This window comes from Castor canadensis, chromosome 11, assembly GCF_047511655.1.
Source record: "Castor canadensis chromosome 11, mCasCan1.hap1v2, whole genome shotgun sequence".
Lineage (NCBI taxonomy): Eukaryota > Metazoa > Chordata > Mammalia > Rodentia > Castoridae > Castor > Castor canadensis.
Window position 1 is genome coordinate 43,202,093 of NC_133396.1, and position 19,197 is coordinate 43,221,289.

At 51.4% G+C, this 19,197-nt stretch overlaps 1 protein-coding gene across 2 annotated transcripts in view; it reads right to left on the bottom strand.

The window, feature by feature from the left end:
* Positions 1-828: 828 nt before the first annotated feature.
* The window catches only part of Nos2 (nitric oxide synthase 2), a 37,093-nt gene continuing 18,724 nt past the window's right edge, over positions 829-19,197 (bottom strand). For both annotated transcript variants that reach the window (XM_020174023.2, XM_074046438.1), the window contains exons 9-26: positions 18,642-18,816; positions 18,451-18,552; positions 15,152-15,346; positions 14,756-14,838; positions 14,260-14,404; positions 14,067-14,171; positions 12,656-12,705; positions 12,111-12,285; positions 11,284-11,416; positions 9,831-9,909; positions 9,009-9,190; positions 7,859-8,022; positions 6,571-6,778; positions 5,170-5,257; positions 4,636-4,757; positions 3,966-4,114; positions 3,088-3,282; positions 829-1,177 (exon numbers count right to left, since the gene is read on the bottom strand). In XM_020174023.2, the coding sequence (XP_020029612.2) occupies positions 1,013-1,177; positions 3,088-3,282; positions 3,966-4,114; positions 4,636-4,757; positions 5,170-5,257; positions 6,571-6,778; positions 7,859-8,022; positions 9,009-9,190; positions 9,831-9,909; positions 11,284-11,416; positions 12,111-12,285; positions 12,656-12,705; positions 14,067-14,171; positions 14,260-14,404; positions 14,756-14,838; positions 15,152-15,346; positions 18,451-18,552; positions 18,642-18,816 (2,515 nt within the window). In that variant the 3' untranslated portion in view covers positions 829-1,012. The remainder of the gene's footprint in view (positions 1,178-3,087; positions 3,283-3,965; positions 4,115-4,635; positions 4,758-5,169; positions 5,258-6,570; positions 6,779-7,858; positions 8,023-9,008; positions 9,191-9,830; positions 9,910-11,283; positions 11,417-12,110; positions 12,286-12,655; positions 12,706-14,066; positions 14,172-14,259; positions 14,405-14,755; positions 14,839-15,151; positions 15,347-18,450; positions 18,553-18,641; positions 18,817-19,197) is intronic.

Genomic DNA, 19,197 nt, shown 5'->3' on the forward strand with positions numbered 1-19,197 from the left:
AAATGGGAGAAGGGCCAGGCAGAGCCTGTAATGGCCATGGCAGGCCAGGAGGCCAGATGCCAAGCCAGCTCCTTTGAAGCTTGTGCCTGAGTGGGAGGAGAGAGAGTGAGAAGCTGCCTGGGAAGGTATCCTTCAGGGGGGCTCCCCAGTGTGTCAAGGATTCAGGTGTGTAGGGAGGGGAGTGGCTGTGCCTGGGGACCTGCCAGCACTGGACAACATAAAGAAGCCTTGCTGTGTGTCCATGAAGTGCCCACACACTTGCTAACTCTTTCAGGAACCCAGCGCCTTGGAACCAGAGTAGGGCTTTGGAGCCAAGTGTGGTCCTCAGACTACCACTGCCCCCAGCACCATCCACCCCCTCGCCCCTGGGAGTTGGTGATTAATTCTCAATCTTGGACCCCTTCCCAGACCTACTAAACCAGAGCCCACATTTCAACATGACTCCAGGTGGCTCGTGTGCACAGGAGTGTGCAAGACACCCTGGTCCAAACGACTGCTCAGGTGCATTGTTGTGGTTGAGGCTCAGAGCTTTTCTGGGTGATAAAGTTAACGAGCCTCATTTTCTTGTCCTTCCCTCCATCTGGGTAGCTCTGTCGAGGGGCCAATGGAGCAGGGTTTTGCCAGTTGGCCATTCGCCCATGCCACAGGTCAGAGAAGCACCAAGTCCATCTGCTGTCCCTGGGAGCCATTCTACAGAGGGAGCCATGGGCTTGCTGATATGCAGCTTTGTGGGGATCTTTGTCTAGGCTATAGCACCCTCTGACACACCCCCAACACTGGACGTAACTTGGGGTGCTTTTCTTATGAAACACGCACACACAGGCAAAGTGGTTAAGTTAAAATGCATTTCATATAAATATTTCCATCAAAAAATCATACAGGGAAGGCCCAAGTGGCCACTGGGAGCAGACAGAGGTGTCTTAAATACAAAAGCATAAATAACTATACACAGAACAGCTAAATACAGACTGATGTGGGAGCGACGAACAGCCTGGGGAGAAGTGATTTGCTTCTATCTCCTTAGGGCCGTGGACCACAGCTCAACAGTGTCTCCATTGTTATATTTCATTCCAGCAGCTTCAACTTCTCCATCGCTGGTCTGCCCCGCTGTCCTGTCCTTTCTCACTTGGTAGGAATAGACAGCACCAAAGATATCTTCATGATAGCGCCTCTGGCTCTGTAAGGAGAAACCGGCCAAGACGTCAGCTCTCTGGGCCCAGCCATTTCTCATCTACCAAGTACAGGCTGGGATGAGCTACCAGGGCTGCCCCCAACTTCCCTGGGCACTCGTGAGTCCTTTGCCCTCCCAACTGTTATGCTGAGATTACGTCTGTCTTTGGTTTATCTTGTAATCCCTGGCTACCTCCCAAAGCTTTATGGATGGACGGTAATCCCATTTCCTGCCTAGCGCTCATCCCACAAGGTGCTCCAGCAAATGTGAGCTTTAAGATAAGTACACTTGGGAAACGCTGGGCACCCTTCTTTCCCCCTAGTCTTGAAGGGTCACGCTACACAGCAGCCTGCTAAAAGCTCTGAGAAGTCCTACAGTGAAGCAACAACTTGGCCTTTGTTTAACTGAGCATGTTCCAAACAGTCTGACACTGGAACTTTTTTTTCTTCAGACAAGGTATATAGTCCAGTCTGGCCCCAAACTCACAATCCACCTGCCTCAGCCTCCCAAGTGCTGGGATTGCAGGTATGTGTCACCACGCCCAGCTACCTGGGAATCTATTTGATGACAAATCTGCCAACACATGGAACATGTTTTGGGCAACACTGTTGTTTGCTGTTCATCCCATATGTCAGACTCACCCCCTCTCAAGCCTCTGTACCTTCTGCTTCCTGCAGAACATTCCAGAACTGTCTCTTTCAATATCAATATCCACAGAGCTTCCTCCTTCCCTCCTTCAGGTATTTTCTCAAATGTTGGCTCCCAGTGACACCTTCTCTGACCACCATATTGAAAATGACACCCCCCAGCTCTTCCTCAGCTGCTTCCCTGCTAAATTCTTCTCTGAAGCGCTGCACATTTTATGTGTTTGTTTTTTTGTGGTACTGGGGCTTGAACTCAGGGCCTATACCTTGAGACACTCCACCAGTCTTTGTGTGTGTGTGTGTGTGTGTGTGTGTGTGTGTGTGTGTCTTGCAAACTCTCTGCCCAAGCTGGCTTCGAACCTCGATCCTCCTGATCTCTGCCTCCTGAGTAGCTAAGATTAGAGGTGTGAGCAACCAGCACCTGGCAATGTATTTGATTTTATTTGGCAACCCCACAAGAACTCGAGCTGCATCCAGGCAGGAAGTCTTTGCCGGTTTTGTTTACTGCTTTATCCCCATCACGCAGTAGGTGCTCCATGAATATAAGGAGGAGATGCATGAGTCTTACGGAGAGGCTTTGAAACCAGTGAGAGACAGAATGCTGGCTTCTCAGGGCCCCTCTCCTCTGCAAATGGAGGACAGTGGAGCCTCCCTCGAAAAGCCAATGAAGGGCAGAAGGAAATACCGGGTGAAAATTCCCAGCAGAGCCAGGTGCTGGTGGCTCAAGCCTGTAATCCTAGCTACTTGGGAGACTGAGATCAGGAGGATGACCGAGTAGTGTGCAAGACCCCCATCTCCAAAATAACCAGAGCAAAATGGACTGGAGAGTGCCTGCTTTACAAGTGCAAAGCCCTGAGTTCAAACACCAATCACACCAAAAAAAAAGTTCTTGCAGTCACCTGCCCCCTGCTCCCCTATTTTAAAGTGGCAGCCCGAGTGTAAATAAGTGCATTTCGTGTGAGGCTGGCAGGGGACAGCCTTCCTGTGTCTGGTATTCATGGCCCTATCCTGCTACACAGATCCTTCCTGAAAGGGAGGGGTGCAGGGGAGGTCAAGGAGGCCGCTGATCCACAGAAAAGTGGAGCCTGTTGACCTGACTTCTCAAAGCTTGCTGGCAGCCTGACCATAAGGGACTGTCCATCAGCCCATCCAGTCATCCAGCCATCTCTAGCATCCTTTTTGGATCCAGGAGTGTTCTGGGATGCCCTTAGTTCTGCTCCCCTGCTCTTGGCTCCCTTGGCCTGCACCCCATCCCCATCCCAGCTCTCATACCTTGAGCTGGAAGAAATAGTCCTCAACCTGCTCCTCATTCAAGTTCAGGCTGTCAGCCACCAACTGCTTCAGGGTGTGGACCACGTCCCGGGCCATGCGCACATCCCCACAAACATAGAGGTGGCCTGGCTCCTCATGGAGCACGCGGAGCACCTCACCTGCCAGCTGCTGCCGCAGGAGGTCTTGAACGTAGACCTGAAACCAGAGATGTTGAGTCCAGTCCCCAGATGCCAGGAGTGAGGCCAGTTCCCCCACCCAGGAGTCTGAGGCCTGCCTGTCCACACCCCAGAAAATGGGGCCTCTCAGTGTGGATATCCCTCTATCCCAGCTGTGATTCAGGGAAGGGGTAACAGGCTTCTGTCTACACAGAAGGTCCAGGAGACAACCAGGGACTCTACCCTTATTCCACACATTTCCAGTGGCCCCAACCCTGGGTCCGGGGGGAGCCCACAAGGACAAGCTCAGGAGCACTGAGTTGAGAGTCCATTTCTACAGGAACTTGGGGAGAAGTACCCCCGGGGCACCAGAGCCCATCTGAAGGCTGTGATGGGAGTGATGGGAGTAGTGGACACCTTCATGCCTTGCTGGACTTCAGAATGAAGCGAGTCTGGACCAACCTCTCCACAGACAGTCATATATCCCAAGAGGCTGTTGGGGACCCTCAGCAGGCTCTCTATGTAACCCTGAGTTACTCCTAAACCTACTGATTTGTTCTTTACTCCAGGAATAGAGGACATTAGCTCTTCATAGATCACCCTCGTGATTGTATAACTGTCTCCCTTTTAGAGTTGAGGAGATGAAGGCTCAGAAAAGTGAGGAGCTTGGGGGAGCCGGGGCAGGCAGCCCTAGTGTGTGCATTCACTCACTGTGCAGTTTACCTTGGGCTTGCCAGGCAGCCGAGAATAGGCTGTGTGCAGCTCATGTAACACGCCCTTCCTGGCCATCTCCAACATCTCCTCCCAGTACAGGTGGTCCTCGTCTGGACAGCGGCACCCGAACACCAGGGTCATGTGGCCCCCCTTGAGCCCTGCAAGACCCAGCAGGCTGCAGTTACCAGGATGGCCACCAGAGGGTGTGCCATGGCCCAAGGCCATGAAATGAATTCTCATTTCATCTCTGCAAGTTATCCAATCTGGTATGATCCTCATTTTTCAGACTAGGGAACTGAGGCATTCGTTATCACTCATCCATTGTCACACAAATGAAAGTGTGGACAAAGGACTCCATCCGGCTCGTCAGAGGTCTCATTACTTCCAGGGAAGTAATACACAGGTCACCTGGTACTCCTTCTCCCCAGGAAGCCTCAAGCTGTACCTTTTTTGTCCTATTTTATTTTCACTTTATGTTTTTCAGTGTGAGACGTGCAAATTAGAACACAATGAAAGCAATTATTAAGACCCTCATTCAGTACAAATATTATGCCAATACATTGCTCCTTTTTATTTTTTATTTATGGGGTACAGTGTGATACTTCAATACACGTGACAGTGCGTAGTGATTAAGTGAGGGCAATTAGCACCTGCCCTCTTCATCATGAGCTGCACGTACCTTTGTGTTGGGAGTCATGGAGTCGCTGCTGCCAGAAACTGCGGAAGGGCGCGATGCCTGTGCCAGGCCCGATGAGGATGCAAGGTTGGGAGGGGTCTTTGGGAAGCTGGAAGCCTTTGGCACTGAAGGGGGACAGAGGAGGGAAGCCACAATCCTCAGAGCCCCTGGGTTGGACGTTCATACAGAACGCGGACTGGGGGCAGGACGCGAGGCGAGGTGGGGGCGTGGGAGTGGAGCAGGATAGGCTCAAAGCTGACTCCCAGTCCCGCTGGACAGTTTCATGTGCCCTGTCCAGACACACATCTCCCCACCCTGGGGTCCTTCTGTAAAACGGCCAGCACTCTGGGACCCACCATGGCTGTCATCACCATCCCTGCTAGAGACGTGGCCGCACTTTGCAGCCAGAGGATAAAACAAGGAGACCGCATGTGAGCCCAAACCTTCCTTATAGGCAAGGGGCCCAGAGAGGCCCTAGCCTCAGGCCCTTCCCTCAGAAGCCTCAGAGGCCCGACAGGGGCACGAGCAAGTGCTCACCTTCGCACAAAACAGGGCACTGGGTCCTGGGGCTTCAGGCTGCTGAGCCAAGTGCTGCAGACGCCGTGGTGCAAGGGACCCTGACCATCTGCAAGGACAGCACAGACCTAACCAACGCGCCCCAGGGCTGAGTGCATAGCAGGCTAGCTGAGCTGTCCCTCCCGCACCGAGGCACTTTTTTGGATTGCCCTGCCCAGCCACCTCCACCCCAGCTCTGCCCACAGCAGCACAAAGTGAGCCCTCAGAGATGGCCACTGCTGAGCGCCCTCATGAGGGTGGCCTTGCTGGTAGGAGCCCTGGGTGAGGGGTGGCCTCTTGTGCTCCTCACCTATCTTTCCCAGTGGCCCTTCCTGAGTTTGTGGAAACCCCAGTTTTCTCTGGGTTACACTCCTATTGAGATGGCCCGCCATGTAAAGGAGGCCGCCAACTGACTTGGGAAGTCCTTTAGTTTTGCTTTGCCTGGGTCTGGCTCTCCCAGACATACCTGCCTCTCCTGTCCTGGCCTGGCCTGAGGACTGAGACCCGGTTGTGTGGGTGGGATTTCTCCAGCAGAGCACACACAGGTCTGGCCTGCTGAATTTTTAGAAGCAGTATGATTGCTCTTTGCAGAGGACAGAGGGCAGAGGTGTGGCCAGCTCCCAGCTGTGCCAACCCAAACAATGTCCAGTTATGGGGTCACCCAATGGAAGAGCCAGGGGCAACTGGATGAGACACTGGACCTCTCTCTCAGTGTGTAGTCACCTCACCCCCATCTGCTCCCTCATGGAAACTTACACTTCCCTTCTTACACCTCCATGATCACAATCTCTAGTTATCTCAATGTCTACCTCTCCATTGCCCTCCAGATGCTCTGTGAGGGCAGGGGCTGTGTCTGCTGTGTTTCCACACCCACCATGGCACCCAATGCCACTGTGAGTGAAAAAACAGAGAAGGCAGAACCACCTCTTCTTCAGGCTGACCATCAGGAGGACTAAGAATCATTGCACACCCCCTGAGTGCTGGGTGCTTTCGACATTTAGTCTCTACATTTAGTCAATTGTCCCAACAGTCAAAGGAGAGCAGAGTGGTCAAGAATTTGAACTCAGCAGTTAAACTACCTGGGTTTGAATTTCAGCTCTGTTTTACTAACAGCGTGACTCTGATCTATTGGCTTAACCTCTCTGAGCCTCTTTTTCCTCCCATAGATGTACAAGGAACCTATCTCACTGAGGGTAAGGGGAAAGCTTAGCGCTTGCTTCCTAGCGATCTCTCCTACACAGCTGCCTGAATTATTCACAACTCTGGGTGGTGGGTGTCACCAGCCCTGTTTAACTGACGAGAAGACTGAAGCTCAGAGATATTGAACAGCTGCCCAGGAAGAAGCAAAGCCAGACTGCTCCAGAGCCACTGACCCTGTCTTACCTCGGGTGCGGTAGGTGACCACGGCCACTGTAAGGTGGACCTCTGTGGGTGTGTGGTCCTGGGAGGAACTGATGGAGTAGTAGCGGGGCTTCAGAATGGGGAGCTGGGTCAGCAGAAAGGCAGCAGGGACCCGCAGTGATGGGAACTCCTCCAGCACCTCCAGGAACGTGGGGCTGTTGGTGAACTTCCACTTGTTGTACTCTGAGGGCTGAAAGTCAAGGGCAGTGTGAGGACTCAGGGTGCCTGCCCCGCATCCAGGGAATGGGGTTGAAGAAAGACTGTCACAACCTAGTATTTATTCATTCACTCAACAAACACAACCAGACAGCCGCTGTCCAGGGTGCTGAGGCTACCAAGCTGGAAGGAAAATGGAAGAACTCAGACCAATCAGTAGCACTTACCAGCTGTGTGCTTAGAACCCCACCGTGGTAACTCACAGGAAGAACTCAACTCTTTAGTGTCATCTAACTTGGGGCAAAACTTGGAACTATTCAGATTTGGGTTGAAATCTGGCTGAACACCCTTCCTAGCCATGGAATTTTATACTAATTATTTAACTCTTGTGAAGTGAGTAGTGTTGCTTTCCACATGGAGATGTCATGAGAATTAAATGAGAAGATTGTGTGCCAAGATAGTACAGTACCACCACACAAAAATGGTAGTCAGATGATTGGGATGGAGATAGTCAGCGAGAATGGCAACGGTGTTAATGGTTCCCAGTGTCTTTTGCAAACATGGGCTCAGAAAGTTGCAAGTGAGTTAATGCATTCTCTAACTTATTAATTCAGCTATCCATCTATCATTACCTTTGAAATCAGCGCCTACATCTTGAGCCACTCCACCAGCCCTTTTTCATAATGGGTTATTTTCAAGACAGGGTCTTGCAAACTATTTGCCAGGGCTGGCTTTGAACTGTGATCCTCCTGATCTCTGCCTCCTGAGTAGCCAAGATTACAGGCATGAGCCTCCAGCACCTGGCCTCCAATACTTCCTAAATTCTCAGTTTGTTTCAGGTTTGGGAAGACAAGAAGAAATTGCAGCTCCCTTTCTAATTTCCAAGTAAGTGTACGTTAGCTATTTTCTGCTGACACTCAGAAATTTATTTCACTCAACACAACTGTGCCCTAGAGATGGACAGCAGATAAACCCTGGCTTCCCCTCAGCCTTTGGTGTGCCCCACTTTGGACACCGGGATGGATTCACTCAGAGGTTAACAACCAGCTCTGACCGCCAGTTCTGTCCTCTCTGGAAACTGCTCCTCCCTCCCTACACCAGCCCCTCACCTCACCTGACCCAGGGTCTCCAGCCTCTGTCTCTCAGCCTCTTCTGTGGCTAGCTGGGCCAGCTTTTGGAGCTGCAGCTGGGTTGGAGGGGTGGTGATGTCCAGGAAGTAGGTGAGGGCCTGGCTGAGTGAGCAGGGAGGCAGCCTCTTGTCTCTGACCCAGTAGCTGCCTGAATAGGGAAGGAAGGTGTCAGGATGGGACAAAGGCCCCATTTGGACTTCTCACAGGATAGTGAGGCCTCTGGGCAGACCCCTTTATCCTCCACCTGCAGGAGGAAGTTCAGGCTCCAGGACAAAGGTGGTGCCCAGAGTCAGAGATGCCAGGGAAGCTGGCCAAAAGCCCTCAAATGGGCACCAATTTGACATAATCCTGAAAAGACTAACCATGTCCCAATCTGGCTCAGACCTATACTTTAGCAAGACACCCACAAAGTGACCTACAGACTCACAATGACTAAACCTACTGAAGACTGATATGCACCCCCTCTGTTCATTTAGAGAGAAAAGCCATGACTACATTCACCTAGGACACTATACTGTGAAGTGCTGGGTGAGCAGATCAGTCAAAGTGAGGTGGCAAGTCCCAAAGAGTCCCAGGAGGAAGTGTGCAGGGCAGGCACGGCACAGAGCCTGGGAACAGCATATCTGGGTTCAAATTCTGGCTCCCCACTCCCAGCTGAGTGGCTGAACCCTGTGGCCTTGAGCTCCTTCCCTGAGAAATGAGTGTGGTAACTATACCCATTTCACCAGGATCACATGGGCACTGAAAGAAATCATGCATGGGAAACAGCTGGTACCGTGCCTGGTACTGCTCAGTAACTATTACGATGTCATTTTCTGTGGGCCCAGTCTGCTTCCCTATAGTCACAAGGACATCTCTGGTTCCTCATCCTCAAGTTTCAGGCTCTCTCACTTTCTCCTAGATGGAGGGGTGAGAGGACAACAAACAGTGCCAGGCTTTGCTTCTCTGGCCTCTACTTTCTTATCCTGACCTCTGTGTTTAGGGACACACTATCATCATCGCTGAGGAACAAAGGCCAGGGAACTATTCTCGTGGAGAAGCTGGCACAGGCAGGTACAGCCCAGCCCTGAGTGGGATGGGGAGTGGCTGGGGATGCTGGGTCATCGCTGTCCTGCTTTTCAATGGAGGGCTCACCACTCTTGTCCAGGGCCTCCAGGCACACGGTTTGGTGGGGCTTGGGGCTATCTACTACTCGCTCCAAGATGCCTTGGACCAAGGCTGGCTGGTTGCTTGGAAAAACCCCGAGGTGCTCTCCAGGCAGGTAGCTCAGGCCTGGGCTGTCCTTGCAGGAGAGTTCTACCAGGAGGGTAGTACGGCTATGGAAAGAAAAAAAGAGCCCCTCTGAGCTCCCTGATAGGCAGGCCAGCCTTCCCAGGAAAAGTGCCCTCCTGCGCCTTCCTTCTCCCCAGACTGAGCCTGAGGCAAGCTATCCCCTTAGGTGGGGGATGTGCCTACAGCCTCCCCTTGAGGAAAAGGTGGAACACACCCCTCCCTGCAGCCCTCCAAGCCCCAAGGGCTTGGCCTGCTTTGTCCCCAGCACAAATCCTGTTCTTATCAGAAGAAAGGCCACTTTCTTGACAAATAGGGGTTGGGGAGGAGGAAGGACAGAACAGAATATCAAACCCACAGATCATCCCAGGGAATGAACCTGGCTGGGACATTCCCTGCCCCACATGCTCCATGGGAGCTCTGAACACTCAAATGGTTTGAGTCTCTCCTGGCCTCCTCTCTTAGTGAGAGGTCGATGAGGAATGATACAAATGAAGCAGGTGCCTAGTTCCCACACCAGGCCACTGGCTAGTCAGCTGACACCTGACACAAAGGTACAGGTGGCCAAGAGTCTGACTGGAGGCATCATGACCACTTTTCTCCTTCACAGACTGGCTTGCTGTGATCCTTCATTCATTCAGGCAAGATCGTGTAACATTATCCAGGAAGCCCAGCCCTCTGCCTTACCTGGACTTGGGACTCTGCAGATTCTGCTGGGATTTGAGCCTCAGGGTGAACACATGCTTGGAGTGCACACTGCCAAGGGCTGGAGACAAGGACAGAGACAGGATGTGGCAAGCAAGCTCTTGCTTGTCGATGGGGAGCCCCCACATGTCTGAGTCGACCACTCTGCACACTGCCCTTAGGGGTCCCTCTGTGATGTCCCTTTCCTCCCCTCCCCTCCCCTCCTCTCTCCTTCTCTCCCCTTCCCTCCCCTTCCCTTCCCTTCTCTCTCTCTCTCTTTCTAGGTACTGGGGTTTAAACTCACAGCCTTGTGCTGCTAGGCAGGTGCTCTACACTTGGGCCATGCCCCCAGCCCTTTTTGCTTTGGTTGTTTTTCAGGTAGGGTCTCATGCTTTTGCCTGGGCCTGCCTAGACCACAGTCCTTCTAATTAGACTTCCTGTGTAGCAGGTATGCACGTACCACCATGCCTGGCTTGTTGGTTGAGATGGTGGGTCTCACTAACTTTTTGCCTAGAGTAGCCTCAAACCACAATCCTTGTTAGCTCTGCCTCCTGAGTAGCTGGGATGACAGGTGTGAGCCACTGTGTCTGGCCTCTCCCAGTTTATTGTTTTCAGTAGTAGGGTTTGAACTCAGAGCCTACACGTTGAGCCACTCCACCAGCCCTCTTTTTTGTGTTGGGTTTTTTGAGATACGGTCTCATGAACTATTGGCTTGGGCTGACTTTGAACTGCAATGCTCCTGATCTCTGCCTTCCAAGTAGCTAAGATTATAAGCGTGAGCCACCAGCACCCAGCCCTCTCTCACTGTTTCTGAACCACCAATAAAGGCCTTGTGTTTGACTGCTGGGTGTCAGGAAATTCAATTCAAACACCAAAATATGAGAAGTTCCAGGACAACTCAGGGGCTTGGGATCCACAGGTGCACAGAGGTGAAGTTGAGATGTCCTAAGCATGCAGCGCCTGCAGGACTTCTACACACAGGGTACCAGGCACAGTATCCAAGGGAACAGAGCTGGTCGCCAACGACCATCTAGAGCTGCCTCTGGGAAGCCTTCTGCATAACACCTTGCTGCCTTTGGAAGGCTGGGCTCAACTCTCAACTTGGCCGTGTGCTACAACTCACTTCACCTCCTTGAATTCAATTTGAATCTTTTTCGAAGGCTGGATGGCGGGGCTCAGTTGTGTGGGCAAAGAGCCTGACACACACTTGGCCCTCCACGGACACTGGCTCCCTCCTCTCCCCAGCTCGCTCCCAGGACCTCCTTCCGACACAGCCTTCTTCAGAGCTAGAGTCTCATAACCAAAAGCTTTAGATGCATCAAGACAGGTGCCTGGTGGCCCCAACAGAACTGCCTTCATCCAGAGGGACCTGGTAGTCTTCTTGGCCCTGGGCCCAGAGATCCCAACCCAGATAGGAAGGGCAAACAGGCCCTGTGTGATGCCGGGATGCGGGTACCTTTGTGGAGTTCAAACGACTGTGAGTTCTGTACGAGCCTGTAGTTCTGCGCCTCCCAGGTCGCGCTAGAGGTGTAGAGCTTAGGGATCTGAATGTGCTGTTTGCCTCGGACATCAAACGTCTCACAGGCTGCCTGGAGACAGAGCAGACTGGTGTTAGTGACCATCCTCATCACCACTGGCCTGCTATTTGTGGGCCCTCACCCTGGGCCAAACACTGAGCTTCACAGACAGTCTAAGCGCACTCATCTGATGAGTATCTATCTAGAGGACTCGAAGAGGTGCCGGACTTGGAGCACAGCAGTTACTGCTGTTATTGTGAACATTAATGCTGACACCATCTTATTTATCCTCTTGCCCACAGGAGATCTGATGTCTTCCTTTTCCTAATAGGAATCAGATGGAGGAGGCCTCGGAATGGAGCTGTAGCTCCTTGTCCCAGTGATAAGTTCCCTTGATCAGTGTGGTCAAGCCCCAGACAATAAAGACCTCCAGAGTTACTGAGCAGATCTGAAGCATGGTGTGGTCCCTGTCCTCAGTTCTCCAGGGCTGGGGGACTGCAACAAGAAATGACCTATGCTATCAGTGGGAAAAAGATGGTAAGCAAAATTGGCTCAGCCACCTTCTCCCACCCACAGGAGCATGTGCAGAGTGGGCTATTCTGGGTCAACAGCCTTGACCTCAGACTCGTAGCCCTAGCCCACACCTGGAACTGTACTTGAGGACAGAGCAGACGTCATACCACCTAGGATGTCCAGCACAGAGGTCCTGGGCATGAAAGCACTGCATCCTATACGTGCTGCAGGGTAGCTATAGCTAGGGACTAACCTTGAAGGTTTGCACGGCCCAACTGCGGAAGGCGTCCTCCTGCCCACTGAGCTCGTCCCCTTCCCCTGTTGGGGTGAGCTGAGAGGCCCCCAGCTGGGACAACTTCTGGTCGATGTCATGAGCAAAGGCACAGAATTGTGGGTACATGCTGGAGCCAAGGCCAAACACAGCGTATCTGTGGGAAGAAGACATGCACTTGGAGACCCACTCAGTATGCAAGCAGCACCTACAACCAGCAGCATGTGGGGCCTGCCCCACACCAACATTTTCCCACACCAACTGGGCCACACCCCCTTCTGGACCTCCTTGGTCCTGGCCTTCACCACCAACTCACATAACCAACATACACTTGGCCTGCAGACCTGTGAGAGGGACTTGGTTTCCATTGCTTGGCCCCTAACTTGCTGGGAGAACAAACCTCAAACCAGGGCTGTCTCTGTGCCTAGACATCTCCAAAAAGGCCCCCTAGGCACATCTTGTTCCATGCCCTGATTCCAGACTCTGGGCCCTGGAGGCAGCGTTTAGCAGAGTGGGAGGGGCCTCACCTGAAGGTGTTGGTGAGCTCTTTCAGCGTGAAGAGGGATTTCTTCAGTGTCTGGGAGGAGAAACCACAGAGTTCTCAGGCCAGGATTCATTCCCCCTGTGGCCCATTTAAACACTAGCCACATTTAGCAGAAGGTTCTAGGATATGTGTAGGGCTCAGCTGATAAGCTCAGCTTGTCTCTCACCCCACCCCCTAGCAATGGGGACCCAGAATCCCCACTTAGCCCTGCCCCACTGCATCCAGCTCTAACAGAGTCCCCGAAAGGGACATGAACCTGTCTTCTTGTTTGGAATCTGGCAAGAACAACAATTGGGCCCCTATTCTCTAAAAACAACCTCAGTTTTCCAGGAAACTCAGATAATTTTAGGTGGTATGTGACCCAGCCAAAATAGTTTTAAACTATATCATGAAGCCTGCAAAGTGTCTCACATCTGCATTTCTAGCTACTTGGGAAATGGAGATCTGGAAGATCATAGTTCAAGGCCAGCCTGACTTGAACTCTCAAACAAAAAGTTTGAGACGCCCCATTTTGACCAATAAAAAGCTGGGTGTGGTGGCAAGCATCCGTCATCCCAGCTACATGGGAAGCATAAATAGGAGGACTGTGGCCCAGGCTGGCCCAGGAAAACACAAGACTCTATTAGAAAAATAACTACAGCACAAGGCTCTGAGTTCAAATCATAGTACTGCCAAAAAAAATCACATTATGGGAAATGACTCCTTTTTTGTGATTTATCTTTTAGTTACTTCCTTTTTGATTACTTTTTTATCCTTCTAAGTACTAGAGAGACAGCCTCAAATTGGTGCTAATAGAGCCTAATGCTCCTCGCAAACTTGCCTATTACTCTTTGTGAAAAAAAAATATAGTGGTCTGGGTTAGGCAGTAGAATCTAGTTAAAATTCAATAACTTCATTTTAATTTTATTGAACTTGCTTTTTGTTGGCTTTCCCTTTGTGAGAACAGTACAAATTTCTTTTAATGTAAATCTATAAATTTAAAAAAAAGTAAGTCATAGGGCAACAGGGGCTTGTCATTCTAGCTACATGGGAGGCTGAGATCAAGAGAATCACGTGTCAAGACCAGCCCAGGCAAATAGTTCATGAGACCCTATCTCCAAAATAACAAGAGCAAAATGAACTGAAGGGGTGGCTCGAGTGTTAGAATGCCTGTTTTACAAGCATGAAGCCCTGAGTTCAAGCCCCAGTTCCACCAAAAAAGGAAGAGGCAGGCAAATCAATTCATGGAAATATATTAAGTGTGTTATAGGAAAGGTGACACACAAAAGAGCCAGGTCACTTGAGCACTCACTCCTAACCTCCCTTTTTGGGTCATGCTGAATCACCCCCTTCCTTGCTCCTCCCAGCCCTGACTCCACTTGCACCCCCAGTTTTCCAAGACTTTGGCCACCCACCTCGCCATTGCCAGGGGAGTCTCCATTCCCAAACGTGCTGGTCACCACCAGCAGTAGCTGCTCCTCCTCCAGGTTGCTCAGCCTGTACTCATCCATGCAGAGAACCTGGACAACCCCACGGTGGACATCAGCCCTCAGCAAACAGGTGCAGCCCTCCACACGCTCCCCAGACCCCATCCAGCTGACCGGGTACCTTGGGGTTGAAGGCACAGCTGAACAAGGTCCCCAGGTCCTGGGCCAGTGCTTCTGACCTTCCTGTCTCAGTTGCGTAGAGGATTGTGACTCTGACTCGGGACGCCATAATCTTACGTATCAGTATAGAGGAGAAAAGCACAGCTCTGTGGGGACAGATGGCAGACACTGTGTGCTAAGTCAGCTTTCAGAAGAGAAAATAGGCCCAGGAGAATGGGAAGGGGCCAGCATTTAGGGCAGGGCAGTTGAAGAAATAGCAACCTACACTTCTCACCAGCTCTCTACTCTATTGGTGACACTTTTCCTCCTTCACTCAGCCCACTGGAAAGGGGAGAAGAGAGAAGGATGGGACAACAGCATCAGGTAGCCCTCTTTGGTGCCCAGACCTTTGGGGAACCAAATTCCATAAAGAATATTCTCTCTGTGTGTCCTGTCTTCAAGGGCTTCAGGTAGAGGTTGACAGAGCACAGACATCCATGCTAGCTGCTCGCACTTACTTCACCAAGACTTGGAATCGGAGCTCTCTTCTCCCAGGTCTCTGCTTCTTGTCCTGCCAGACATGGGTCTTCCAGGGCTCCACCTGCAGAAACAGAGACGTACAGAGGAGGCAAGGTCCAGCATCCTGACTCAGATCAGGCTAGGGGATGCTGCAGAGGTAGGGGACCCTCTACACCACATGCTGCCAAGAGGGCAGGCAGGCCCACAGCACCCCACCTCACCGAAGGTCCCAAAGAGGGGGCTCAGAGCCACCCCCCCACTTGCATCACTAGCAGACTGTGTAACATATAGTCCAAACCAGGACACCTCTGGGAGGACAAGGAGGTGTCCCACAGGCATAATCTCCATGCCTGTGCTCCAAAGTCAGGGGCGGAACAGGGCAGCCCCTCCCTTACCTGATAGTAGTAGAATGGGGACAGCACGTAATTCAACATCTCCTGGTGAAACACGGGGGTGATGCTCCCAGAAATTGGAGGGACCAGCCAAATCCAGTCGGCCGGGCAGCCGCCACGTAACCGGTACTCATTCTGCATGTGCTTCATGAAGGACTCTGCAGCCGAGTGGTGGTCCATGATGGTCACATTGTGCTTCTAAGGCAGAAGGCCAGAGGGGAGCTCCGTAAGTGCTGGGGGGAGGAGAGTGGCCAGGGGGCTGCAGGGTGCTTCCCAGGGAGCTTCCGCCCAGCATCTCTTCTTGGCCCCCTCTTCATCTCATCTGCTACAATTAATACGCAAGTAGGGGGCACTTCCCCAGCCTCTGCAGGGGCCCAGGGTTGTTGAAAGAACACAGTAAGTTGGGACAAGCAAAGCACCGGAAGTGCTCAATAAACTGAGCTACTGCAATTAATTCCATCTGCAGGCACTGCGTTAAGGCCGTGATGATGGGTGGAAAGACAGACAGCCCTTTCTCTGCAGTAGCTTGTAGTCTAATTAAGGGAAGCTGAAGGAAGTCAGCTGTTTTCACATGGCCTGGTGGGAGGCCAGAGCAAAGGCTACTTGGGCAGGGCAGAAGAAAAGACCTAGTGCTGGACAGAAGCTCAGGGGAGACATGGGGGTTTCAGACACAGCTTCTGAGACAGGGCACATCTGAGAGATGGGTTCTTGCTGGCCAGGGGAAGGACATTCCTCGGGTAGGATGCTGAATGAGCCAAAGCTGGAGGGATGACAGTAACCAGGAGATGTTGGGCCTTTCAAATCTACCACATCTTTTACCATTTTATATACAGATGCTTCTCGACTGACAATAGGGTTCCACCCTGGTAAACCCACACAAGTTGAAAATCTCATGAATCAAAAGTGCATCGACTACGCCTAATTTCCTGAACACCCTTACTTATGAACAGCACACTGCAGGGTGTTTGTTGTTGACCCTCATGATCGCTGGGCTTACTGGGAGCTGTGCCTCGCTGGTGTGGTCCAGCATCATTTAACAGTCCTATGGCATATCATTATCCCAGGAAAGATCAAAATTCAAAATTCCAAGTAGTTTCTGCCGAGTTTGTATTCCTTTCACACTCTTGCAAAGTGAAGATACCCCACTTGAACCATCATAAATTGAGAACACATAGGCACATGTAGGGAAACACAGAGAGCAACTCCCATGTGCCAGACAGTTAGTTGGAAGCTCAGGAGTCAATGACGATGGCTCTGATGACAATCATAAATAATGACAAAGCTAATGCTGGCCAAGTGGTTGCTCTAGGCCAGGCAGTGCAGTTAAAAGTTTTACATGAGCTGTCATTTAATTCTTACAGAAACCTGGTGAGGGAGGTGCTCCTTATTATCCTCCTTTTACAGATGAGGAAGCAAGGCTGTGTCTTTTGAAGGTTATCCTGGAAGTAGGGGTCAAGGAAATCCTGGAGACACTTGAGCAGTGGGGGAACATGATCAGCAATGGCCGGCAGACAAAGGAGGCTTTGCAGGCTTTCTGGACACATCCACACCCTGCCAGTGTCAAGGCCAACACATGGAGTCCCTGGAAGTCAGGATGTATGGACCATACCCAGCCCTTCCTGAGCAAGGACAGACCCGGAGGTACTCTTCCTGTTCCGTTTTAGCTCAGAGTGTCCCTACCCCATCAAGCACAGGATGGATCTGCCCTGTGGGGTGACCCAGCCCTGGGGAGTTGTGTAATCATATATATTTAGTTCACCATCCACATTTTTGGCCCAACCTAGTGCCTGGAACATGGTATATGTTCAATAAAACTCTACTCAATGAATTAACAACTTTCTGCCCAGTGGTCTGGTCTCTAGGGCATCTGCCATCTTTGCAGAGATGGTCCCAGATCCTAAATATCTTCACACATCCTGAGTCTCTCTCCCCAAAAGAAGGGAGGTAGGGATATGAGTAGAGACAGCATATGGACTGGAAGGCCCAGTCCCACACAGGAAGCAACCTGCTGCGTGTGGGCACAAGAGGTAGACACTGTCTCTCAGCACAGGGGATTGAGAGCAACCACTGCTTGTGAGGACATGGACTGGTGTTCGTCCATCCAGTGTGTGTATTTTTAGCATGCCAGACACTCTGCTAGACTAGAAGTACAACAGTAAACACGAGAGTCAAGGTCCCTGCCCACCATGGAACCCTGTGGGGCTGATATCCTCTTGGGGGAAAACAAAACAACAAAGACAGAACTTGACCTCCTATATAATGCCAGAGACTGCATTTTAAAGTATTTTGAATAAAGATTCAGCAGAGTTCAAAGAATAATGGGGAGACACAAGACAGTGTTGCAAGATGTAATTGTTTCATCATCATGGTGGCATGGCTGGAGAGGGCTTCTTGAAGGAGGTGACAATTGAAACCTGCAAGAAGGGAAGGAGCTGGCCATGGGATGATTTGTGGGAAGAAGGTTCTAGGCAGAGGGGGAAGTAAGTGCAAAGGCCCTGTGGTAGGAATCCTCTTGGTGAGTTTGAAAGCTCTGCAGGAGCCAAGCACCAATGGCTCATGCCTGTAATCCTAGCTACTCAGGAGGCAGAGATCAGGAGGATCGCAGTTCAAAGCCAGTCCCCAGCAAATAGTTTGTGAGACCCTATCTTGTAAAAAATCCATCATAAAAAAGGGCTGGCAGAGTGGCTCAAGCAGTAAGAATGCCTGCCTAGCAAGTGTGAGCCTCTAAGTTCAAACCCCAGTTCTGCCAAAAAAATAAAAAAACTTGCAGGAATTTCAGCATCACCCTGGAACACTAGATGATAAAAGCCAGACTGGGATGACTGGAGGATGAGGAAGTGCAGCAAGATGGGCCAACAGTTTTGCTCTGAAGAAAAGCAGAAAAATGAGATAGTAGCTAGTGGGAGCCCGAGGACTGGCAGTTATTTGGTTAGTTATTTGGGTATTTTTTGTTGGCGCAGTCTGTTTGCACACTGACTTTAGATAGGAACGATGCAGATAGGGGAGAGGGACATTTTTAGGGGTAAAGTCCTTCAGCAATTCAAAGAGGACAGGAGTCAGTGCTCAGTGCAGGGATTGACATTGACCGGTCTTGGCAGGTAAGGAGTTGCCTGTTGTCAGGCAAACATGAGGGATTATTTATCCCTGTGTCCACGCACCGAGCAAGTGCCTGGCCCAAACTAGGTGTTCAGTACTTGTCTGGTGCAAGTGTGAACGACTGATGCCTCAAGCACCAGACAAGTGGTGGGACCAGGTGACCTTCCCACCAAAATGCCTTCAGGCCCACAAAACACCTGACACACCTGGAAACTGTGCAGCACAGCGACATTGATCTCTGTGACAGCTCGGTCTTTCCAGAGGGAGGCCAGCGTGTGTGTCTCCAGACCCATCCTTCTGCCCACTTCCTACGGAGCAGAGAAACAGGGTGAGGAGGTCTTGGGGACCCACCCATAGGCCACACCTCCAGCTGGCCCAGCTGGGCCACCCTCCTCACCTCTAGGATGTTATAGCGCTGGGTGTCACAGAAGTCCCGGACTCCAATCTCGGTGCCCATGTACCAGCCATTGAAGGGGCACCCCGGGAACTCGAGGCCACCCACTTCGAGCAGCATGTTAGCCACAGCAGGCAGGGCATACCACTTCAGCTCCAGCTCCTGGAACCACTCATACCTGGCAGGGAGGGGGAGGCAGAGCCAGTGCAGCTGAAGCCTTCTCTTTCACCACCAACCCCCACCAAGGAAAAAGAAAAAGCTTCAGAAAAAGAGTCAACCAAGAAAACTCCTTTCTAATTGATCTCTTAGTCATCATACCAGGAGAGGTAAACAGACACCCTAATGAATTTAATTCATTAAATTACAAATGTATTCATTCACTCACTCATTCACACATTAAGAATGTCCTCCGTGTGCAAACCTGACATAACATAAAGGTTAAGCCTCTAGCATCAGAAAGCCAGGGCTGAAGTTCTCCCTCACCACTGACCGGCAGTGACCATGGGACGCTTTTAGTGTCTCTGAACCTCAGTATCCCACCACCAAAACAGGTAATAGC